Here is a 26,060-nt window from a genome sequence, read left to right as displayed (position 1 = left end):
AGTTCCGCTTGGCTACGTCTCTCACGTCTTTCATTTACGAATTGAATATAAATGCAGTTGTTATAATTGTCGAGAATTTTTTTTTTTTTTACAGCAATCCCTTCCTGTTCCTGATACTCAAGGCACATTGTAAGGCGTAAAAGCGACGCAAAATTAAAATCAAACCAAGTGAAAATCCAGCAGCACCATAACTGTATGAATGCTAACTCCTCTGTTGTGTTGATTTTATTATATTTATAATAAGGGTCACCAATGATGAACAGGCAACCACAAATAACCCTGCCTACCGTTATGAACCTAACTGTAGATTCCACACGGACAAACTAAAACGGAACGCCGGGACACTGTTGCCATGACAACATAAACGGAAAACCCACACCGAGAAGTTTCTGGCTTTCAGTGTTTAGCTTTATTATTTTTATGGTGAAAACACGATGATTCCACAGGCCGAGTCTCTCCTGAAATACGACAACCCAGTGTTGGTCAGCAAAACCACAGACGGAAAATCACCAAAGGTGAGTTCACTGAGTAACACCAACAGACTTTAGTTAACGTTACCCGGCCAAAGTAACGCTGGGTGGAAAAGTAAAGTGATGCCAGGTAGGGAGGAGGAACACAGGAAATTAACACAAAGATAATATTACTTACAAACTGTGTACACACATGTAACGTTAACTACATATCATGCTCATTTTAGTTCAGGGGCCACATACAGCCCAGTAAGACCATTACATAATAACCTACTGATAACAACCCCTCCTGGTTTTTCCCCTTTTTAGTGTAAAGAAGTCAGTACATGTGCATTTCTTTCCTAATTTTACACTATGCCATATTGTTTCAAGACAAAAGTCTGATACAGATTATTTTGTACAGAAGCTGCATGATGTTCAATATCTCTGAATCTGACCACCGTAAGTATTCATTGTTATTTCAGAGAGCTGTATTCTGATCAGGGTGGAGAAGCCTCTGAGGCAGCATTTTACATGAAGTAACTGCTCACTGTTTAAACACTCTTAGCCTTCACAAGTGCATCAATGTCAGGTGTGAAAAGTCATGCAGTGGGCCAGATTGGACCCTTTGGCGGGCCTCCAGGCCGTATGTTTGACACCCCTGGTCTAGACCTTTAAATCCACCCATTGCAGTTAGCTGACTGATTTTGAGTCCCAGAACTCACAAGGTAAACCGGTGGCATGTTGAGATTATTTTTTGGTAATAAGAGAAGGCTACTGCAGCTAAAACAATAAGGTCATAACGAGAAAAATGGTTGTAGGATGTTCCAGTTTATTATCTATTATTTTCACAAAACTTTTCATGGGAAAAGGGTTTTGAGTGAGTAGTTAATGCATTCAGTAAAAACTGGACAAACAAAGAAGCTAAAATGGGACATTTTTCTTGATTGAAACTAGCATTTTTTTAGGCTACCAGGTTTAAAATTATAACTTAAGCTATTGTGTGCCACCCTGTAATATTACAGAAATGTTTAATGTTTTTTTTGTCACTTGAAAATATTAAAGTTGATGATCTGACTCAATTTCTGACACAGTGGTCCAGAATTAGCCATTACTGGTACACACATCAGGTGAGCATACACACACACATCCATTGTGGACAACATGGCACCAAAGAAACAGGCAGCAAAAGGAAAGGAAATGCAGTAGAAAAGTTGGACGATCTTTCTTAATTATTAGTTAGGCTGCATTAATGATTGATGAATTAATCACTGAACTGGATGGACTTGACCATTTAAAATACAAATATGATTGTCCCATTTTACCTGAACATGTCATCAAAATGAAAAAGTCATAGGGACTTGTGTTAGAAACTGGAGGGTCACTGGCTTAAGTCCCCATATGGAGCAAGTATGGAGTGTGGACTGGCAGCTGGAGAGGTGCAAGTTCAAGTGCAAGTGCCCTTGAGCAAGGCACCAGGATACAATGCTTCTATTGTTCTCATTCTGGAAATATTTAAAGACATTTATCTCACAACAGTGCTCTTCTCTTAGATAGTAACAGTTCCTTTTCTAGTCTATTAGGGAAAGATTGTGTGTGATACTAATAACAATATTACCAGTATTATTAATTCTCTAGTCTCCTTTTATTCCTTTATATTAAGCTTCTGAAGTCACAGCTGTGGTACTTCATAAAAAAATATAGTTTTATGTTTTTATAGATTACTCTTTACGGAGACATCTAAAAAAAACACGTGCACAAACACATTTGTAACCGTTAAGTCAGCAAGATATTTAAATCTAGACAATAATACCCAGCTATTATCTAAATGTTCATCATTTTGGGGGCAGCAGTATCTCAGTCCATAGGGACCTGGGTTGGGACCCAGAGGGTCAGTAGCCCAAGTCCCCATCCGGACTGGTAGCTGGGCACTACTGAGGTGCCATTGAGCAAGGCACCTCTCCACCGTCTCTCAATTTAATGCATGTATAGGTCCTGTTTGTGCACAGATGTGTATTTCAGGCCTGTGTGTATATGACAACAGAGTGAAACATTTCTTGGCCATTTCTTCTTCTTCCTCTTCTAATATAGCACAGATACATCACAAGTTCTAATAGTAACACTTAAGGTAGTATTTAGTATTTTAGGTGTATTGTGTGTGTGGGTTTTCTACCAAAAACGGACCCAAATTACCTGACTCTACCTATTTAAATCTTTCGCGCCCAAAGAGTTTTCTGGACCATATTTTCTGTAGTAGAGTTCACACTATTTACTGTCACTTTATCCTAAACTTGTGTTACTGAAACCCTTGACACATACAGCATGTGCAACTCTGAATTTGCTTAACTGTTAGCTCTGGACGAGTCCTGTCTTCCTAGACATAAAACACTTGGGCTCACTTGTCTGAATTACATTAATGTTTATTTAAAAGACATACACTTAATATGTGTATTGCAGCAACAGTCTGTAACCTCTGAAAATAAGGGTAAAAACTAGTTAAGCTAAAGCACTCATTGCATGCATATGGTGCAAGCATTAAAATTGCAGCAGCTACTTACACTGTCTGTGGCAACATCAGCATTACAACATCTGCAATGCTGGACTACTGCCGTTATTACTGTCCTCTTTTTACACATGGTTCAGCTTGGGTGAGGAACAGGTCTATTAATGAGTGAGTTACAAGACAGTATATTAAAAGGTGTTTAGTACATGCAATATATAAATGTGGTACATAAAATAATGTCTCCTACAGGGACGCCCTTTGAGAGTGAGCCATCAGCAGCCTGCTATCTCTCTCCCTGTTCCACCACCTCCTAAAGCAAAGTCACCCACTGCTGACAGCATCAGGCAGGAAAATGAGGAGATCCTGAACACCATCTTTCCACCAAGGTGCAGCTCTTAACATTAACAATGTTTTATTCGAGTTGAGACCATGCTTTATCTAAACGTATGCTAATGCAGGGAGTGGAAGGAGGAAAACCAGCTGTGGGAGCAGAAAGTGTCCAGTGCACCTTGTACGAGAACAGATGTTATTTACCTGGAGGAACTGCTGGACACAAAGCTGCAGCAGAAACAGGCCAGGGAAACAGGAATCTGCCGCATTCGCAGGGAGCTCTTTTCCCAGTGCTTTGGTAAGGAGGCAGCTCGGCAGACATTTTGACATGTATTTAATAACGTTATTGATAGGTGCATTCCCTTTAGGGCAGGTCCTGGTATTGCTCATGCTGGCTCATTGGAATCGCTTACTAGCACATGTAATGGAACTAAGCCACTGTTTGTGTTTTCAATTTCACCTGTGCTTTTCCTACTATGACACATCAGAATGTCTGCTCGGAAAAAGGTCCATTAATCCAATCATCTTGGTACAACGCAGCGTTCTGCTGGGAAACCTTGGCTCCATGGAGTCATGAGGATGCCATTTGACGCACACCACCCACCCAAACACTGTTACAGATGCCAGGACCCGAGGTTTCCTAGCAGAACATGCTTTGTAACAAGATGATCAGTTATTAACTTTACCTGTCAGTGGTTTTAATGTTTTGGCTGATGGGTGCGCACACACACACACACACACACACACACACACAAAATAATACAGAGCTATAGGACAAACATTATAGTTTTGTGATCAATATGGCTGGATTTATATCTTTATTAGGCTCTATTCTGATGGAGCAGTGCTACTATGTACAAATTACGGCACATTTCTGCAAACATCAACTGTCTAAGCCTGCTAATTTTCTTTCTTTAAGATGAGCTGATCAGACAGGTGACCATCAACTGTGCCGAGAGGGGTCTGCTGCTGTGGCGCATTAGAGAAGAAATTCAAATGACTATCACCGCCTACCAGATGCTGTACGAGAGCAGCGTGGCTTTTGGAATGAGGAAAGCACTGCAGGCTAAGCAGGGCAAGGCTGACATGGAGAAAAAAGTAAGCACATCGAGTTATCTTTTATGACTTACAACAATTTTCCATTCATCTATAGCCATAGATATGAAGTTATAGACTGTTAATCAGATGTCCAGCAGAGGGCAGCATTTCTCTTTAAGAGTTATCTTAAAATAAGGATGGAGGTGGTGTTCTTTACATAATTGATCCTGCGTCTGGAACCAAACTCACTAGTGTGTCTTCTTATGTGCCTAGATCTCTGATCTGGAGGATGAGAAACAAGACCTGAAGAGGCAACTGAATGAACAGAAGGCCAAATGTGACGACATTGAAAAGAGGGAAAATGACAGGCGACAGGCTGAGGAGAAGAAGCACGCTGAGGAGATTCAGTTCCTGAAGAGAACCAACCAGCAGCTGAAGGTAATGTTCCATAATTACACATCAAAGAAAATGTATTCTTTTAGATGGTAGCTGTGTTGCCCGTCTTCATATTCTAATATTTGTTTTCCTATACAGGCTCAACTGGAAGGGATGATTACTCCAAAGAAGTAACTTCGCCAAACAAGAAGCGAGTGGCCATGTCCCACTGCAGAATGTTATTAAATTCTTGTTTTAAAATAATATCAATTCATGTAAAGAATGTAATTAGTATATATTTTATTACAGCATTGCATGACAAGTACAGTTCAAACAATAACTGTACATTTCTCTTGAACATCAAGAGTGCATTACATCTGTAAATGACGAATGAAATGTCATTCGAACAGTTCTGGGTTGAAGGGGAAAGGAGGTTGAAAAGGCGAGATACAAACAGTCATTCTCCCTGTCGAAGTCAAGATAAGGCATCAAGTGTCCACATGATAAAGACCATTTAACACTTAGATAGCATTCCACTTTCGATCAACTCTGCACTCCCAATAAAAACATGGCCTCTCTGGCTAGTTTAAATAAAGATTTATTGCAAACTCTGTTACGACTCCACTCTAGTGCTTTGATCTTTTGGTCTTTTGGCGTTCTGCGGATGGTGCTGGGGCCTTTCTGTTCTTGTTCTTGTTTTTCACATTGTGTGTTTCGTAATAGCGTGCACCAACTTTCTTTGTCCTCTTAGCACGGTCCATCGCTCTTCTCTGTAGAGACAGATAAAAAGAACATGGGAAAAAATGAGCTTTTCATCTCCATTCCTGTTAATCAGGAAGAGGAATAGACATTCACGTTACATGTCTCCGCACAGATATCTGTTTGACGTCACAGAGAACAAACACTGCATACCTGTTTAGACGTCAGTCTGGGGGATTGGGTCGACTCCTCGTCCTCAGCTTTCCTCTTCTTGCTGTTCTGGTTTGCTTCTAAATTCAAACAAGGATTAACAAATCTGATGTCAGCGCCTGACTGGATTTCAACGTCAACCTGATTTACCCAATTGGTATGGCTACGGGCAAATGCTGTATAAATCAGTATTGGTGTCAAACTAAGATGGCATGCGTGTGTGCTTTTCGTTTGATTCTGAGGAATGGTGGATGGTTTTTCTGGAGCTGAACCAACTCTGATACCTCTTCCAAAAAATTTCCACATTCAGCACCATACAAAGTCATGACAAACACGTTGATTGACTACCTTTCCTCTGCGCTTGCTTTGCTGCTGCTGCTGCTTGTTTAGTCTTGATGTCTGTGAACGCTTTGTCAGACAGTGCCTTAGGTATCCTGTCCAAAGGAGAAAAAAAAAGTTCAGTTTACTCCTGTTGAAATGAAGTGTAATTCAATTAGGCTTATACAACTGTTATTTGACATTGTTCTTCAGTGTGTGGGCTGAAATTCAAAAAGAGATTACAAAACACAATGACATGCAAAAGTGATGGAAACAGGCCACTGATCAGAGTAAAACTGATGACTGTGACTCCTCGGGGGCTTAAAGGCTGGTTAGCACGGACCACCTAAAATGCATGGCATCTCTCTGCCTGACAACTGTAACTTTACTGAATAATATAATAAAGGCAACACACAAAACAAAGAAAATATGTAAGTGAGGTTTGGGTGAGAGCAGACGGACCGGATTGCAGAGAAGCGTTTGGATTTGGCCCGGTCCAGGAACTGCTTGTACTTAGAGATCTTCTCATCCAGCGCACGAATCACCTCGCGTGAACTCTTGTTGCTGTCTGCTTTGCCAGTCGAAGTGGTTGTGGGCTCGGAGTCCTGTGTCTCTCCATCAGCTGGCTCATCATTGTTCCCGTCTTCCTCTCCGCTCTCCTCTTCCTCGCTGTCTTCCTCACCATCGGAGCCTGAGATGTCAGACAGTCCCAGATCCGGCATCTCCACAGGAACCAGGTCTTCCTCGCTGAACTCAGGTGCCACGTTGATCTTTCCAAAGTTCTGTCGAACATTAGCCAGAATCCTCTGGACCTGCTCCTTCTGTCTGTGCTGCCGCTGCTGCTGTTCCTCATGCTCCTCCGAGATAGCATCCGGATTGTCTGGCTGTTCCACCTGCACATTCTCAACTGCGTCTGAGGGCCCTTCAACTGGTAATAGCTCCTTGTCCTAGAAAAATGACAGGAACAAAACACAGGTTGACACACAGCGCACAGGTTGGTGTGGTTAAAAGTCATTTACTGATAAAACGCAGGTGGAAAATTCAGTGAACTCTTACCTCCTGATCCCCCTCAGGTCCAGGGGGTTTCACAAAGAAGGGGATACGTCCTCTCTGCCAGTCATTCAACACCATTTTGGAGACTGTGGAGAGATCTGGCTCACCGCCCTGTACAATACCAAGAACATATTGATCAAGCTTAGGATTTAAAACTAGTGGTTCACATTAGGGCTGGGCTATATACTGATATCATATTTTGAAAACTGTAATATCATAAGTGTTGTCTTTTCCTGTTTTTTTTAAAGGCTGCATTAAAGTAAAGTGATGTAATTTTCTGAACTTGCCAGACTATTTTAGCTTTTCTGTTGTTTGCATTTACCCACTTATCATTATATCCATATCAATGATAATTATTTATCAATAATGTCAGTGTGTAAATATTTTGTGAAAGTACCAATAGTCAGCCTTACAATATAGCTTGTTTGCAATCGTGACTATTATGGCGTGCAAAATTCAGATGGAGGGCAGGAAATGATAAAACCTTGCACTGCAGGAATTGGATATAGAGGAGAGTGACTACATGAAAGGGTTGGATGAAGCTGTAGGCAGCAGGTATCATCAAGAATGATTTGCCCGGTGTGGACACAATCATAACAAATTACCTCGTCCTGCAGACCTCTTGACGTTACTAAGGTTACATGGCGAGTTGATGAAAGCGTACAAGAGTGGAGTGGACTACAACTATTTTGTGTGGGGTTTGGTTCCACGACTGAAATGACTGCCATCTTGTTTTTGGCCTGGTGAGTAAATGGACTGCACTTGTACAGCGCTTTTCTAGTCTGCCGACCACTCAAAGCACTTCTACACTACATGTCACATTCACTCATTCACACACACACAGTCACACACTGGTGGCCGAGGCTAGCATACATGGTGCCACCTGCTAGTCAGTAACCATTCACACGCACACGACATGTGGAGCAATTTGATATTTAGCATGTTGCCCAGGGATACTTTGACATGTGGACTGCTGGAGCCTGGGATCAATCCGCCAATATTCTGATTAGTGGACGACCTGCTCTACCACTGAGCCAAAGCAGTCCACAGTGTGCAGTTGTTTTATTTCTCTGTACATGGATGCATCGCAGTCAGGCTACCTTACTAGGTAATGTTAGCTAACTTTAGCTACTGTTTTCTACCTGTCTGGTTAACCGTTCCAAGAGGTCTGGTAAAACGCTGTTAAAAATCTGGGTTGTGGCTAAAATTACAGAGAAGTGTTTACTGTACATTGTAATTGCATCCAACTCAAGGCATGTTTAACACAACTTTTTATTGTTTATGTTTAAAGTTTGCTGCCTCCACTCCTCCAGAATGAAGACGGAGGTTTTTGATCCACATCTGCTGCTGTTTCTCAGTGAGTTTTTTTTTTAAAACTTCTCCCCTTTACGTCCTGCTCATTTCAGGACTTACAATGGCCTTTGTTTTTTCCCCAATTCAATTGATTAGGACGACTGTTAACTCTGCAAATCATAGCCATTAGTGCAGTGTTGGTCGTCTTTGCCTCCAGTTGCCTGCCCTCCATCTGGACAGTGCACTAATGTATGGCGTCATATGCAAAGGAGCTACTGAAATCATGGTATTTGGTCAAAAATATCTGGACATTTTGATTTTCTTCCTATTGCCCAGCTGTTCTTCACATACACTTACTACTTATCTGAAAGCTGAAAATAGACCAGATGTATTACTCATAAAATGGACAGTTAAAATACTCTAATCTGCTTTAACTGAAATTATTACTCACACTGATAAGGAAGTTTGGTTAGCTTGTTAGCTTGTTGTTACATTTCTGTAAAATAAATATATGAATAAAACAACAACAACTTGGGGCAACACAGTTTTTAGATTTAGCCTGTTAATGTCCTCCAACGGGAGAATAAAAGAGAAACATTCAGACCTTCAGAAGTTTCCCACTGCGAAATGCCAGCTTCTCAAGGAAGTCTTCAGCAGAGTTCCAGGTGGGGATGCGGTAGGTCTTCTGAATGTATTCAGGCTTGGCCCGCTCCAGTACTGCCCCAATGTGCTCCTCTGGGTTCTTGATCTTCTCCACTTGAACCTATGTGAGGGAGGGGAAGAGAAAGGCATGCAATTTAAGACATGAACCTGCAACCTTTCAGTTACGGGGACTGCATGGACTTGATGTTAAACCTGGGATCTGGGAAAAGGATCTGCAGGATCAGGATCAGAGCTGATTAAGGCATTTTTTAACAGCTGAGTATTAGCAAGAGGAATTCACTTGCAATTATTTGTTCATCACACACAAAATCTATCAAAGAAAAATAAAATTACACTAATTGGGGTGAAACATTATTTCTAAAGGATCTATATATATATATATATATATATGAAATAAACATGATTCTAAAATACTTCGATCTGCTTTCATTTCATTTCTAACCTTGCACTGTGCCAGGGAACACCTTTGCCCCAGACAAGAATTCACAACTTCAAACAATTAAAAACTGTGTAAAGCCTCCAAAACCTAAAACTAACAGTACTTACTGATAACAATGGTGTAAAAATGTACTGCTATCATCATCTTTGTTTTACAATATTTTTTCTTAATGAAAATCTGGCCCTTTGAAGATGTATCCCAGATGCTTGTCATCTCCTTCAGATTTCTACAAAACATCATTTAATCAGGCATTAAAGGGGTTAGCTTTATCCTAAAGACTCTTGTCTAACTTCCTGGTTTCCAAAAGGACGAGAGTGCTGCTCGAGTACTAGTAAGCTTTCTACTTTTTGATAAATTCATGAAATAATATTGCCATTAGGTGTGTGTCACCATAACAGGTCAACTCTGTAGCCTTCCTCAAGCAAAACTAAATAGAGTGTGCCAGGGTTGACGTCAAAACCCCGAAGTTTAGCATCGCGCTGGTTCCCGGAAGAGAAAGTGAATGTGATTTTTGCATTGCGTTTTGGATTATGTCAGAAAATAAGCTCTGTGGCTAACACAAGTTTATGATACTTACAGGTTTTGTTCAGCGAGATAATCTTCACATATGAACACCTTTCATACCGCATTTGAAGCTTAAATGCGATCGCCAGAAGTAAAAAGCTAACGTTAGGCTTTAACGGACTACATGACTACTCCACGGTCGCATGACTCTTGACGTCACCGCCACTAAGCTTTCAACTGATTTCGGCCGCTTTATTTTAAAAACATTGTATAATGGGGAAATCGGACTGTTTAAGCTAAATAAGAAGCTGTAATGGCGGACTGCCAGCACTCTCACCTGTTCGGGGGTGATGACGTTTAATGTAACGTTTTGTAGTCGTATTGAGCAACTTGTTAGCAACCGCCTTTTTTACGACACGTAAAAGCTTCAAAATTCACAAGTAGGGTATTTACTGACGTGTTTAATGTCGTAGAACAAAACCTGAAACTCACTTAAACTTTTGTTAACCACAGACCTTATTTGAGGCATTTTACCAAAATCCCATTAAAAAAACGTACTGACTTTTAGACGAGAGAACCGGAAGTGCTAAAAGTGCTAACGGAGTTCCGGGTTTACTGGCACACTCTATTATGGTTTAAAAATAAGTATTTTGACTTCTTCATAATGGGTTGGACAAACAACATTTGTGTACTTGTACTATATGCATATGTACACACATCACTTTGTAGCTGGTGCTGAATGTCTTGCTGGTCATACTACCTTTAAGAGCTTTTTTTGTCTTCTTTTGTTTTTGTACTGTTCATTTCTGAGGGTGGGGGGCAGGTGACATGTATTTGTGTTGTTTGTGATAAAATCTGAAAATCTACAAATAAAATATTTTTTATAAGTATTCTGATTGATTGAGAGAACTCTTAGCAACTTTGAATAATAAAATGGCTACTCATTACAACTGCTGTGAAATGAATAAATATTTAACTTGCTACTGTTTTTCGGTAATATGAAATAGAATTCACCTCCATTGTATTCAGGTGGCAGCATAAGTATGCCAGTCAGATATCACAAAACCTTGCTATACAAAAGAAAAAAGTAAAGAGATACTTACCACTCCTTTCAAGACAATATCAGATTCACTGTCTTCTGAAGGGTAGACAACACCAGGACAGTCAATGAGGAAGATGCGCCTCATCAAAGTAATGTACTGCCACACCTAAAAAAGGAAGGAGATATTCTCTGTTAGTCCAGACAATGATGATGAGTGTGGAAGCAAAATATACACACACACAAATCTTTTAGCAAAGCAAAGACTGTTTTGAACCTGGCCAAGAACGGTGATATCAGCTTCCTGTCTTTTCTCCTCATGCTACACGATTTCACCTGAGGGATTGTAATTCTTTTCATATAAACATAAACACACATCCACTCTAACAAGAGGAGGAATGAGGGTCTCAGCAGTGCTGCGGATCATGAGCTTGTTTGTCTGTCATTAAACAGTGCTGCGTTTGTGCAGAGATTCAAAGAGAAAGGTGAGAAATAAAGGAGTGTTGGCCACAGGCCGATCAGATTCATTGGCTGGGTGTGCTTCTCATGTGGTCCAAGTTCACAGCCTTGCCAAGCATGGAAAAATAAAAATATTTCCCCTTTCTTTCCCCTTGACCCCGCTGTGGACACTGGGGTTTTCAGACCCTTGTTCGTTTCCAAACTGGATAAGCCGCCCCAGAGAGAGGAAATTAAGGATAAAAATGGTTGTTGTTCTTTCTCTTGGCCCAGACTCTTCTTAGATTTTCAGTTATATAGTTAACCTCACATCACCTCCCCGCTGAATCAAAGCTCATCTCACCATTCCCTCCTGTGCCTACTCTCATTTCATATGTAGCTCCTATGTACTAAGGTGTAAACGTACACCTCCATAGTTTTCAGATTCACCATTTTCTATTACAATAATGCAATACTGTCGTTTCCTGTCATCCCTTTTACAGGACAGTCCCCTGCTGTGCTTCCTGGACAGACTATCTGCATCTCCGCTGCATATCACCGATTTAAATTTAGTTAGCATGGTCAGGATGACACTTGAACCTTACCTTTGTTTCCCCGGCGAGTGGTGCCACATTGCAGACCTTCTTCGACCGCAGCGTGTTGATGACTGAGCTCTTTCCCACATTAGGGTAGCCAATGAAACCCACACTTATCTGTTTCTTGTCAGTGTGGAGCTGTGGGAGGCGAAAAATAAAGTCAGAATGTTGTGTTTCCTAAACAACAACCTCCGTCTGTTCCAGTTCATGGACGTAATTTTAGACGGGGCTCTGTTGCCATTAGCAATAAACCAAGTGAACCTGTCATCACTCCAGAGCTAAAATGTAGTTTGTTCAAAACACAAACCCAAGCATATCTTTAAAAGGATTTTTTTATGTAAACAAGACAATCACGAAACCTTTTAAAGCAAGAGAAAATAAGTATCTTTCATTTTTGTCTCAGGAAGTTAAGTCTGAAGGCTGTGTTGGAACAGGTTTTCACCTTATCTCGTGGTCCAACAGAGGAAAATTTTTACAAGGATAAAAAAAATCATAGAAGTTTTTTGTATCTTTCTCATAAAACCTCTATAAATCACAATATTATATCTAACAAGAACATTCCATCTGAATGAATATTAAACCCTTTTCATTTCTTGATGTTTCAGATCTCTTAAGCCCAGTTAAGGCCAAAGTTTGTGATGAGACAAAACCGTTTTAGAGTGTTGCAGGGAAAAATCGCAGCGGTGCGAACTGGCCCACCTTAGCTTGACTCGAGCCAACTGATGGTGTCACCTGCAACTCAGCTTGTCAAGTCGCCAGTGTCTGGTTTTAGAACGTAATACACCTGCTTTAACAGCCAATCGGCTGTCAGTAAAATCAGCTGGCTGAGTCATTTACACACTGTATTCTCTGACAACAGCTCTCTGTCCCGAGCCGAGCTCGAGCCTGTCTCATTTACATCCCCGCAGCTGTTGACACGTATGTCAGTCTCTGTCTTTACAGCGTGTCAGTGACAGACGATGGGTCGTCGCTGCTGCTGCTACATGTCACACACACACATAATGACGCCTCAAAAAACAAAGTGGTAGTTACAGTCATGCTATGGAGACGATACACCGTCTTGTCTAGTGGCACTGGTGTAAACTAGCAGGTTTTCAGTACGTTGCAGACCGGCACATTGCCAGTAGTTGCAAGTTTCAACTCATCATGTCATTAGTCTTTGGTTTGAACAGGATCCAAGCTCCACTTCTCAGCCACTATATAACCTTGCATGGTCAGGTCTAGAGATTGGTGATATCACGGTATGGGGTAACTCAGGTTAAAGATATCTGCTATAACTCAGTAAAGGCTTTGGAGATTTGATAAAAGACCTGACCAGCTGCATCACCACCTGGTACAGCAGCTGCACTGCCCTCAACCGTAAGGCTTTACAGAGGGTGGTGGAAACTGCCCAGCACATCACCAGGAGGAAGCTGCCACGCATTAACGACCTCTACACACAGCGGTGGAGGAAGCGAGCAGACAGGATCATCAAGGCCACCAGTCACCCCAGCCACAAACTACTCTGCCTGCTGCTGTCTAGCAGACTGTATGGCAACATCATACACTAGACTGTTTGACTCTTGAGACTCTTGAGTTCAATTATTTGCAATTACTGTCTACACAAATGTACATTACTTTATTTATGTTCTGTTTATATCTTAGCCCCATATTTTAACTTGCACTGTTTTGTGTCTTAGATTCAGATTTGCTTAAACTTGCCTGATCTCCCTTTTCTTTAATACATGTTTATTGAGCATTGTTAGAGGATGTCTGAGGCCAAAGATTGTAATCTAAACTAGTGCTTCACTGTAATTGTTGTGCACATGATAAGAAAAAAGAAAGTGAACCTGAGTTTATAAAATGTCTCAAGAAATGTCTTTTGACAGCTCAAATGAATTAAATATGAGACAAATCGAGATACTTCTTCACATCAAGGCATATATCCTCACAATGTTTGGGATTTTAATGTTAGAGTTTCTTGCCTTGGGAGCACACACAGTGAGGTGCAGACTAGGGCTGGGCGGTATACCGGTTTGTACTGAAAACCGGTATTTATTTTTGTTATATGAATTTTTCATATACCGCAATACCGGTGAATAGCCCAAACAACGTCCGGAACGTGTGCGGCAGGAAAGTGTTTCAGCGGGGAACCATTTCACCGCAGCACACCACAGGCACGCTTGAGTGGGTGAGAGTGAGAGCATAGAAAAGTTTAGAGGCGAGAATGGCTGCCGGAGAGAGTCCTGAAAGCAAAGCAACTGTACACGATGACCCAGAAGAACTCATACCAAAAAGAGTAGTGTTTCCCCTATATGTAACTAGCAGCGGCGCACCGCCGTGTACAATTGTCCTCTGCCCTCTGTATCGCGCATGGCGCGCACACAGACAAAGCGCACACACACAGACAAAGCGCACACACACAGGTAAGCACACTAGAGCACGGCTCGGACCGCATTTTCCTGACCGAAGACGACCTGTCCCGAGTCCGACACAGTTGCGGCCGGGCTCCACCAGGGCACGTCAGCGGCGCAACACGTCTGCAGCGCGAGTCCTGTAGCAGCCCCCCCCCGTTAATCAATTACAGCGGCTCCACCAGCAACGGGAGCGGCGCAACAACCCCAGTCTGTCGCGCGACAACTCTCTATTTTACGCGGCTCTTCTATTTTTGTCGCGCTACGCTCCCCTACGCGACCCTCCAGCAGATAAAAACTACATGAAATAGTATGCTAAACGTGCACAATGTGTTTATAAATGAATAAACCATTATCAGAGGTGATATGTGAGGATTTTTTTTTCATGTATTTACCCATGTTTATCTGTGACATTGTGTAAATGTCCGTGGCGGACATTTGAAAGCGAGTAGATGATAAACAGTACAGTAAACTTGTAGATAACTCAAATATATGTAATAACTTAGGTGGAAAATTCTTTAACATTTCATGCGGCCTACATGTAGCCTCTCGGCTCGGCAAACGGTAAACAACCCGCTGGCTTCTCTACGTGTCGCTTCAGTACGCAGTCAGTGGAGCCCAAATGAATGGACCGGAGCGTGTGTTGTGTTCAGGCGTTGTCAGGTAAATAACAAATTCCGGCACTTGAATAGGCCATAGCACAACACAGCAGCATGTCAAGTTGGCCTAACCTGAGCAAAATACCGTGAAATACCGTGAAACCGATATGATTTTTTCTTAAAACCGTGATATGAAAATTTTGTCATACCGCCCAGCCCTAGTGCAGACCATTGTGAGCTTTAACCAAATTTATTTCATCTTTCTCGCCTTCATTCAGAGTGGTGCCTGAGGTCATTTCAGGTTGCCTTCTATACGATTATATATGCGATTCTAATGTTATCACTGAATTTCAGCATTGCCTTGAATGGCCTAATGCAGCCATAGATTTAATCTGATGGCTACTAGAATATAAACAATAGCAAATTTCTACCAATTGACAAAATGCTCAACCCTATCCTTGTTAATGTTAATACACGAAAAGATAAAGCACAAAAGCTTTGATAGAAACATGTCTTTTACTAAAGAGCTGTGATCTTATCTGTTATCTTGCAATCTTACACAGTATGTAGGATCATCAATTGATAATGAATAATACTGTATAAATTAATACACTGTATAAACCATTTCCATCCATACAGCATATGGCTTACTTTTGGAATAAACAAAATAATAAGAGACACACAGAGAACTGAACCCCAAGTAACCCTAAATTATAACTAGTAAATCTACATATTAAATCATGCACTCATAAATCAAATGGGGTACAATCTCAATAACCAAGGCCTTAAATCAAGAAGCAAACACAGTCCTGTTTCACATAAAAGCAAGGCCCAAAATATTTTTTCTGTGTACATGCACTTTATTTTTTACCTGCACCAATACATTGTTTTATTGCTCCAATATATTTTGAATTTGAGGCAGGTGCTTACCTTGCCAAACTGCCTGAGCAGCTGGATGAGGGAACCCTTTCCAAACGAGTTGGTCAGGCTGGCATGGAAAGCCAGAGTGGGGTACTCTTGGGACAGAACAGCGACCCACCGTTTCTGGTTCAAACATGAGTGGAGTCACAGAGACACACAGAGTTTTATATCATGAAAACACAGACACAGTCACTCCCTGTCTTATCATGAACCAAAGATGAACATGTTGTATGTGTCTTACCGTGACCCAGGTGGGGATGAGGTCACACTTGTTTAGAACAAAGATCAGATGTTTCCAGGGTTTCTCCTTCTTCATATATGCCTCTATGCTCTTGGAACGCGTTCCCATGGGATCACGGGCATCCAGCACTTGGATGATGACATCAGATGAGTCGATCACCTGGTGCAGTAGAACAGTCAGGAATGTAATATCACCTTGCAACACTTCAGTGTACCAACTTTACATTAACGTAATGCACAGTGCTGAGAGGAGGATGGCAATGATACCTTGTAAAGTTCTCCCCAGATCCTCTTGGACTGACCCTTTTTAAAGATTTCCTCTCGTACTTCCTCCCTGTTGCAAAAATAAAAACATAAGTAAATATAATAAAATAGCATTTCTACTCTTTTATTATGAAAATGCAGCAACCATGCTTCTGGTCAGGTTGAGCAGCCAGCAGAGTAGATTGATTATAATAACTTCTGATGGTCTTACCGGACCCCTGTGTCCTCAGTCACCAGGTCTGTGTCCTTGTCTGCATTGTAGGTCAGAGCGGAGGCTTCTGCCTGTTCAACAAGGTCCTTCATATCCCCCACCATGAGACTGGGCTTCTTCCTCTGAGCCTTGGGCCCAAATGTAGTCTCAAAACCCTCTGTGTCTAGGATGTGCACCTTGGAGTTCTGCAGGTATAGAAACACAAAAAACATCAGACTTTTCCTGGGTTCGGACTTTTGAATCCGGCCAAGCTGGTTGGCAATTCATCGATCCAATGAGTGCTGTCGGGGGGACTGACTAATTAGTCAGTACCACGGGCAGGACTAATGCTGTTGTCAAGCGTTGTGCTGGAACCAATGAGAAGTAATAACAACACTGACGACAGCTAAAGACAAGACAGACGCTGCTGTGGAGGCTGTTTTATATCAACATGTCTTCTCAATATCGACTGACATCGAAGTTTATTTTTACCGTGGTCTGCTCCATTCTTAACACCCCAGGAAAACCAGTATGTTGGCATGGCTACGGATCAATGTGAACTTAAAATGACATTTGATTCAGGGGAATACTTCAGTCTCTTTCTGGTTTGGCAAAACTGAATACCCCTATCCCATCAAAATCAGTTAAAATGGAGGCAATGTCAGACTGAAGATGGAAACAGCTAAAAGTGCTGCCATTAAGAATATAGACTACATCACAGGATTGTATGTATACTATAGTTTCCTTCAATTCGCATTACACCAAACACTTTCTGTATAGTGGCCTTAGAACAGATATGAACCTAAACCCTGGATCTGTTTAGCGTTTCCACCCCAGACATTACTACTAAATGCAGATGTGGTTTTTACAGATATTAATTGCGAAATCACTGCTGCATCCTGCTCTCGCTGTATTTCCTTCTCACGGGCGATGCAGAGGAATGTCTGCACCTTGCTGATCCTCCACAGAAGGACTGTACGTCAACATTTTCAGAATTGATAGGATCTTAAAAATAGCAGGTTTGCACAGTGAGTCCTTGTAGAGCAAGGGTGACAGTACTCTAATGACCAATCAACAGACTGCAGTGTTTCTAGCGCCACCTTTGAGTATCGGATCAGTGTGCTAGGTACCTCAACAGAAGGGTGACGAAAAAACAAAAGAGAACGATTCTATTGGTTAAATCCACAACTCTTTACAATGGAAACAAAAATAACTTCTAATGTGTAACGAACTGAACTAAACCAGGCTGCTTGGTAGAAATGAGGCTTCAGTGTGTCGTTTAATATCTATGGAGAGAGAACTGTCAGTTTGTGACTGGAGGATTTGGGCAACATCCCTTCATCTACAGCAGTGGTTCCCAACTGGTGGGTCGCGGTCCAACAGTGGTATGCTGGTCCATTCTGATGAACCGCAAATGACTTGCGAACATGTCAAGTTTTTAAAAAAACATACTTTGTTTTAAAGTGCGGTGAATTTCCTGAACAGAGCTTTTGTTTTGAAGTGCTGTTTCCTGCTGTAGAGTGAGTGACTAACAGACAGCTACCTGACAGAGGCCACTACAGAAGAGACTTGATGATCATGATCACTAAAATTAGGTGGGGAAAAAAGTGGATATGTTAGTATCGCTATTGGTTGTCGGCCAAATAAGTTGTTATTTATCAGCATATTGGATATTGGCAAAAAAATACAATATCATGCATCCCTAGTGTGGACCTTGAACTAATGACTAAGGAGAGATCTGGACCCCATGGCTGGGCCAGTTGGGAACCACTGATCTATAGGATGAATGGAAAAAATGAATCCACAAGTTACAGTGCAAAAGCTCTAACTGAAGATACTCACAGTAGAGTAATGCTGTACTAAAACATATGGGGAAAAGGAAGAAAGGTTTTTTTGTCGGTGTTATAACCAATTTTTGATCCAGTCAAAATGGAGTCGTTCCAGGACTTTCAGACAGAATCACAAAACAAATGCATACAGTAAACAGAGCACCCAAATATGCAACAACTCAGCCAATGAAAGAGCCAATCCTGTGCCAGCACTTCAGTGATTTTAATCACAAGTCATACCTCTGTTGCAACACTGCCATAAGAGGTGGGGGTGGGGGAAAAGTTTACAGGGTTTGTCAGAAACAATGATGTTTAAGGCTTCAGGTTGCCTGACTATCTGCCAAGATCTTCTACAGGACTCCTCGCTTCTTTGAAAAATCATTTCCCGTCCTGAACCACAAACTCTGGTTTAACTCATCCTACTGTTGGAATAAGATCATTCCACTGGTCAATCGACGGTCCAACGTCCAGGTGAAAGAGATTTTTAATCAAAATCATCAAGGTCATGATATGGCTATAAGCCCATTGGTAGATGAGGATGTCTTCACTAAAAGAAGAACTAGCATTTCTGTCTCGCAGTTGTATGCAGGGTTGGAGGTTAGCTCCAGCCACCAGCCAAATACTGGTAAGTTATGCAAGCAGCTGCTAGATTTGCTTCACTCACCAGCAATTAACACAACTTTGATCTATTTAGTCAATGGTAGATTTCGGAGTCCACTTGCCACCAAAACTACGGCTGCCCCCTAATAGTCGACCAAACGTTAGTTGACCAGAAAGGTCATTAGTCGGCAAGATTTCATTTGTCGCTTAGTCGCAGAAAAAAAACGTGAAACTCTATTAGAAGCTGTGCCTTGTCAAAATATATCAAAACCATAATTTGGTATGCCTGGTATGCCATGGCTGTCACCAGCACAGAGGCATAAAGATAATATGAATGAAATTAATGATAATATGGTAACTACAATATAACAGGTGCTTTTAAGGCAACTTGTCAATCAATAATTTAAGGAAATAAATCAGTATCTTAGAAATGTCTCAATTCCACGGGGAATTCCACGACAGACCCAGTACGTTGGGAGAGAACAAGAAGAACTGGGTGGCATTCAGAATCGTGTTGGTTATGGGGTGGAAAAGTTAAAGCCTGGCAGAGAACAACTCTTCCAAGCCAAGCACGGTGCTAGTACAGGGTCACAGCGGGGCTGAGTGAGAATTGACTGAGGATTAAAGTGAGGCCTCATGTTCATCTCACCTCATAAAATCCCAAGAAACAAGCCACTGAGGAAAACAGAGCCATGATTCTCTGCTGCGCTGAATAAGACAAGCCAGGTAAAAACGTCACTAGCTTGACCTGCCAGTGTACGCATAATAAAATTTATAAAGGGTGATAATTCACACTAACAATCCACATGCTCTCTGAAGAGCCTGCCTCGGACATAAGGACTATTGAACGGACAGAATATGACAAAAACACAGAAATCATTTATTCTTTATAGTAATAAGAGCTTTCGGCCCTTTTTATACTCACATGAGCTTTGACTCGGTCATGCAGGAGGGACATGGGGAGTTTGCTTTGTCTCATCACCACACGATATGGATCCTTCTGTACTGCTCCCATCTCCTCTTGGAACTTCTGGAGGGACGACTGCTTGATCACGCGGGTATTTGCTGAAATAAAGAACATGTATTTCAGACTTCCCATATTTGATCACATTTATAATTTCTTATCAGGTTCCTAATTTCCCCCCTTACACTAGCCCATGAGTTATATCAGGAGCAGGGGTCGCGTTAACCGGATATTCTCGGTCATTGACCGTTTTTTTACAACAATGACCGGAAAATCTGAAGGCCGTCGGTCTTTTTGACCGGTTGCAATTACCACCCCTGGCCACATGGTGGCGGAGTGCACAGTCAGTGGTTTAAGTGGCTGCCGTTTTCACACTGCAGAAAAAAAAGTCATTCATCTGCTTCATGTAGCGTTGTTGACATAACGCCCTGGACACACCGGACGCAGAACCGAAGCACGGCGCCCAGCAGCGGAGGCCGTTTTCAGTCAGCGCCCATGTTAACCTATCTGACTGTCCACACAGACTGCTGAGCAGAGCGGAGCGCCCGCGGAGGCAGCGCTTCAGTTCGGCGTCTGGTCCATTTTTCACGGGGGCCGCGAGCACTCCTGTCAAGCTGGATCGAGTGGATCGTACCAAACAGGAAGTCGGACACAGAAAAGACGAGAGAATCCGGCCAATTTTCAAAATAAAATAACAATAGCACGCACTGAGGAACGTGACGAGAAAATACCATGTTTATAATTTAAAATAACACAACAGTGCATAACTGAACACATTTTTCAATACCATAATCACTTCATTACAATTTTAATTTTCTGTCACCGAGCCTACAGGCATAACTACATAACGCCCTGGACACACCGGACGCGTTAGTGCCATCCGGTGTGTCCAGGGCGAAGCCTAATGGCACGGGTGTGTGGATGTCTGTTCATCTTTTCGTTCATGTCCTTATTAATGCACACTTTATAACTTGCTTGTTGGATTTATTAAAAATGAACGAATGAAAACTAAATGTCTTTGAATATCTTTATTATCATTTAAAAACGAAAATTAAAATGACCGGTAAAAATAGATTATGACCGGATTTTTATGACCCTGTCGGTCAAAATGACCGGCGACGAAAAAGTCTAGCGCAACGTCTGATCAGGAGTACTAAAACTTGTTTTAAGTCAACATATGAATTTAACATATGGCGATAAGGGTCATCCTTCTTTAAAATCTCCATCGCTGCGATACCAGCTGATGCATTTAGGCAAATATCACCAGTAATAGGTTAACTAGTTGATTTCTGAACCAGACAGTCAGCTTCTATTTGAACCACCATTCACATGTAGTCAAAGAGTAAATACTAATGTTATGACCTGCTGAAATCCAAAATTCATAGTTGTAGGTTTTTCTACAATTCCAAAATCTGTCTAACCCTATGCATACCCTATTGCCATATCAGTACACAAAGCTATAGTTGCTGCTGACACAACATAGAGAGAACTAGGGAGTTGTGCTCAGTGGATCTTGACACTAAACCACCTGAGAAGTAACATGAGTACCCATTTTTGGATTTGATGCCACAGATGGAAAAATCGTGGATAAAGTTGCGTGTGTTTGCTGATTTCGTAAAATGCAACTGCCTTACAGTAACATGAGCTCATCACTCAAGTGAGGCAGCAGAGGCAACACGAATTAACAGAGCAACAGCAATCCTACAAAGTTTCATAGGATTAGGCTACATGGACTGCATTTGAATTAATGCAAACTTATTACATGTTAGATGTCATTTTTCAAACTTGATTTTTTGAAAAGGTGACAGTCTTGTCCACCATCAGACCCTTCCTTCTGCAGTGGTTGTTCTGCATTCTGTCCACCATCAAATCTACAGCTCTCTGGTGATGTAGCAAGGTTAGTACTGTTTTATATTCCAACAGTCACTGTCAGCTGTCTGTTGTGTTATCTTGCTAAAGTCACTTAACAGTGATAGTCTGCACAACTAATCAGTGATGATTTTATGCAATGCTCTTGAAGACAGGTTTTAATATTTTCCGTTTTGTTAGGTATTAAATTAATTAATCATTTAAAATAACTTAATTTATCCTTTAGAAACTACATTTATGTAAAAGCGTCAGTGCACACATGGATAACTGACCAACATAATGTGACAACTTATAATACATCTTAAAATAGTTTAAGATGTCCACCTTAAAAATGTTTAGGGTTGAGCTCCAAAATTAGTTTTCGAGGAGTTAGGTTTTAATTAAGGTGGAATCAGAACATTAAAACCCAGACACTTTTACGTTCTTTAAGCAGAAAAAAATCCATGTGTCCAGGGTTGTATTTTTTTACATAAAACATGAAAACAATTGTCTATAATCCATGAAGAAGTATTTCAATGTGATCTGCACTGTATTCAACAGTACCACGCTCTCAATGTTGTTGTTTCTCCAAGTATGTATAAGCACCACCCATGTGCCACATTTAGTAATGTGGTTCCCCTCCAAGACAGACAGCAAATACAATGTACTCACAACAAGAAAAGACACTACTGCATTTTAATTCAATTTCAATTCATTCATTCATTTTCTGTATACGCTTCTTCTGTTAGGGGTTGCTGGGGGCTGGAGCCTATCCCAGCTGACATTGGGTGAGATGCGGGGTACACACTAGACAGGTCACCAGACTATCACAGGGCTGACACAAAGAGACAGACAACCATTCACGCTCACATTCATGCTTACGGGCAATTTAGAGTCTGCAGGACTCTAAATTGTGGGACTGTGACTGTGAAAGGAAGCTGGAGTACCCCGAGAAAACCCTCACTTACATGAGAAGAACATGCAAACTTCACACAGAAGGGCTCAAACTGGGTACCCTCTTGCTGTGAGGTGGCAATGCTAACCACTGCACCACCATAATGTCCAATTTCATTTCAATTCAAATATATTTATAAATTCCAATATCACAAATCACAATTTTGCCTCAATTTCCCTCTATACTTGGACCTAGTGTTGCACGGTATACTGGTACCAATGGTAGACCGCGGTACTTAAACACCACGGTACATATGATACCATCATGTTGGAGAACCGTAGTACTACGGTACCTCACGGCACCACTACTGTGGGATAAGTTCAAAGTCCATTCGCAAGAGGGTGAGTGTCCATTAACGGCGCACGCTGGCCAAAAATGGCGCACGCTGGCCACCAGACACTCAATATGCTGCTGCAGTGGTTTGTTTTCCAGTGACATTTCAGGTATTAGCTGAGCTATTGAGTATCTTTAAGCAGTGAAAGCTATTATTAATTTATTTTTACTTGTAGGCTAGATTTGTTTATATATGCTACAGTGATTTGTTTTCCACGACAGAGCTCTACAGTGCGAGCATTTTACTCGCATTTGCGACTAAAAATAGTTTTGTGCGAGCACAAAAAATCATTCAGGAGCAGGCTGTGCGAGTACAGATTTCAACCAGCAGCAGAAACGAAAGGCGAATCCTGCCGGTTGTGGGTTGAACGGGGGTCACAGACAGGAATACTGCGGAGCACTATGGCCACCGCAAGATAACGCGATTTACCGGCAACCAAGAAGCCCGGCTCCAGGTGAATAAGTTGGTGTCATGACTGCCCAGTAGTACCTGAACAGCCAAGCCTGGCAGCACACAGGTATGTGACCTGTCAGAGGAGAGCCGAGCCGTTCACATTTCCACAAACGTCACCGCACTTAAGGGACTGTTCTTAACTTGTCAGGGGAGGAGGGTGGCTGGTTGATTTTTGGTTTATTTTTTTATTTTATTTTGATCCCCCCTATGTTAATCACTTATTGATGCTGTTTTTGAAGTATCCTATGTTAATCACTTATTGATGCTGTTTTTGAAGTATGACTAAGTCAATAAGTAATTTATTCCGTTGAAATATCATTGATGTATTATAGAAAAGTGATTTATCTTTTTATAAATGACAAAAGGCACATCTGCCTAATTTTTGCCGTGGTATCGTGATACTACTCAGAACCGTGATACTTTCGCTGGTATCGTACTGTGGGTCCCAGTTTTGGTACCGTGACAACACTACTTGGACCCTCACAGCAGATAAGGAAAATCTCTCCCCAAAAAATGGTACAAAAACAATCTTTGGTATGCAACAAAAACAAAGGAAAGGAGGTGCACTTACTAAACCATTTGATGTTGGGTTCCACTCTGGCAACAGTCCCTGGAGCCACAGTGGACTGGAACTGTAGAGGTTTGATGACTTTACCCCGGTTATTACTGGGAACACAAGATCAGTGTCATTGTCAATATATAATATAATATAATTATACAATCTATGTTGTTAATACAGCACTTATTTTATTCTGTCACTTAGAACAACTGGCAGTCAGTGGCCAATAATAATAATAATAATAATAATGCATCAATTACCATCTCTGCTTTTGTCTGTACATATTCAGACGCTTGATGGTGGCTCGGTCCCTCATGTTGTTGCCTCCAGCACCTTTGGCTCGATCTGTCAAACACATGTACAGTTAATTTCACTATTTGTAAGTTCAACATAGTTGTTTAAAAACAACATCAGAGCTGCTTCAGTAGACATGTTATGATAAATAAGTAGTAACAGCAGCTGTTTACGGACTTTATAGGTTTTAAATTCCACTCTACACAAGCCATTCCTCAAAGTTAAATACTCCAGTCTGACACTTCAAAGGCCAAACACAGTTACTGCCTGAGTTATAGCAGTAGCAAAGTTAACTTTTAGCTACCCAACCCGGAGTATGCGTTTCATTTTGACACACTGTACACTTAATGTCAGCTACTACATTAACATAACAAAAGAAAATAACACAGTAAAGTCTTTTCGAGCTAGCAACACCAATTAGCAACATTAGCATTAGCAGTAAACAAACGGTGTGGTTAACGTAGCTTTAGCTCAGCTCACCGGGGTTGCTGCTGGACGAAGAGGGGTTTATCGAGCTTTTCCCCTTGAACCGAGGCTTCACCATTTTGACCGCTTAGTCGGTAAAGCCTTCCTCCGACAAAAAATGAAGACACCACACGGCGGTGCCTGAAAGCTGGGGTTTAGTTGCTGTTATTCCCTTCAGCTCTCAACTGTACACCTCACACGTGCCGTTACGGTGAAACAGGAAGGACGTCATCGGCAGAGCGACAGCGACAAGAGCTAATCAGGCAGCCGTTTAATTTTAGAAATAATAATTTAATAATTTCATTTAACAATAAAACACCTTGTGTAAGTTCTTAACAGTAATTTATGTGAAATTACTTCATCTAAAAAAATAAAATATAAATAATATGTATTCGGAAATTAGCTGTAGCTTTAGTTGTGTAAATATGGATATAACAGATCGATGTGTAAAAGCAGTTAAGTTAAAAAAATATATAATTCAATTGAAAAGCTGTCTATGCTGGAGGGATATAGAATAATGTGTTAGAATATAGAACTGCTCTTCGTGTTGTCTACATTTTGCATTGCTATACTATTTTTATTCCAGAAGAGGGTGCAATACAGTTTCTATTTTCTCATGCCTGGATATCCATTATCTGCCATGCTGACTTTAGCTCTTCATTACCTGAATGACCGTTGCCTGCAATTTGAAGTAAATGATAGAGGTCATTGGAGGCTTAAGACTTGAAAGACATGTGTGTTTTGCATGATAAAAAAGACCTGGTGATTGAATAAATGTGTTCTGGCTAAAATAAGACAAGGAAAATAATTCATGATCAGGGCTGTGGCAGGGATTTTATAAATACTGAAGTCATGAGTCCAGGTTTAAGAGTTCACCAAAAAAGGATTTTTCACTCTTTACTGGTTCAGTCAGCTGTTCAATTATATTTTTCTGTATTTTCCCCCAATATGACGATGTAAATATTGATTCTAAGTTGTTTCCACACTTTAAGGAATGCAACTCTGATGGGGAAATATTGACTGCTGACCTAAAAGTGCCAAGGACGTGACCTCAGTGTCCTCAGTGGTGACTACAGCCCTGCTTATGAAATGCAAAAGTGGTAAAATATCTGTGCTCTATATTTACTTGAAAGGAATTTTGAAATATTCACAAAGAAAAAAAAAAGACTCGAGTTCGATATGATTTTCATTAATTCAGAATGGATGCA

At 41.2% G+C, this 26,060-nt stretch overlaps 2 protein-coding genes across 2 annotated transcripts; one reads left to right on the top strand and one right to left on the bottom strand.

Annotated features, from left to right (window-relative positions):
* The first annotated feature begins 83 nt into the window (after window positions 1–83).
* dnali1 (dynein, axonemal, light intermediate chain 1) lies at window positions 84–5,306 on the top strand. Its single transcript, XM_050046096.1, has 6 exons — window positions 84–515; window positions 3,202–3,338; window positions 3,411–3,580; window positions 4,202–4,380; window positions 4,594–4,758; window positions 4,855–5,306. Exons 1-6 carry the CDS (start codon window positions 435–437, stop codon window positions 4,888–4,890), a joined length of 768 nt encoding a protein of 255 aa, XP_049902053.1. The 5' UTR covers window positions 84–434; the 3' UTR covers window positions 4,891–5,306.
* On the bottom strand, window positions 4,979–25,074 carry gnl2 (guanine nucleotide binding protein-like 2 (nucleolar)). The gene is made up of 16 exons (XM_050046094.1): window positions 24,868–25,074; window positions 24,354–24,438; window positions 24,106–24,200; window positions 19,906–20,045; window positions 16,573–16,757; window positions 16,365–16,431; window positions 16,099–16,257; window positions 15,867–15,980; window positions 11,954–12,082; window positions 10,978–11,082; window positions 8,873–9,031; window positions 6,979–7,086; window positions 6,385–6,869; window positions 5,953–6,038; window positions 5,608–5,684; window positions 4,979–5,465 (listed from the first exon to the last, which is right to left on the bottom strand). The coding sequence occupies exons 1-16, from the start codon at window positions 24,929–24,931 to the stop codon at window positions 5,322–5,324; spliced, it is 2,202 nt and encodes a 733-aa protein (XP_049902051.1). The 5' UTR covers window positions 24,932–25,074; the 3' UTR covers window positions 4,979–5,321.
* Between the last annotated feature and the right edge of the window lie 986 nt (window positions 25,075–26,060).

The sequence above is a fragment of the Epinephelus moara genome, chromosome 6, assembly GCF_006386435.1.
Source record: "Epinephelus moara isolate mb chromosome 6, YSFRI_EMoa_1.0, whole genome shotgun sequence".
NCBI lineage: Eukaryota > Metazoa > Chordata > Actinopteri > Perciformes > Serranidae > Epinephelus > Epinephelus moara.
The sequence above is the reverse complement of the archived record's forward strand: the minus strand, read 5'-3'. Positions and strand labels throughout refer to the sequence as shown.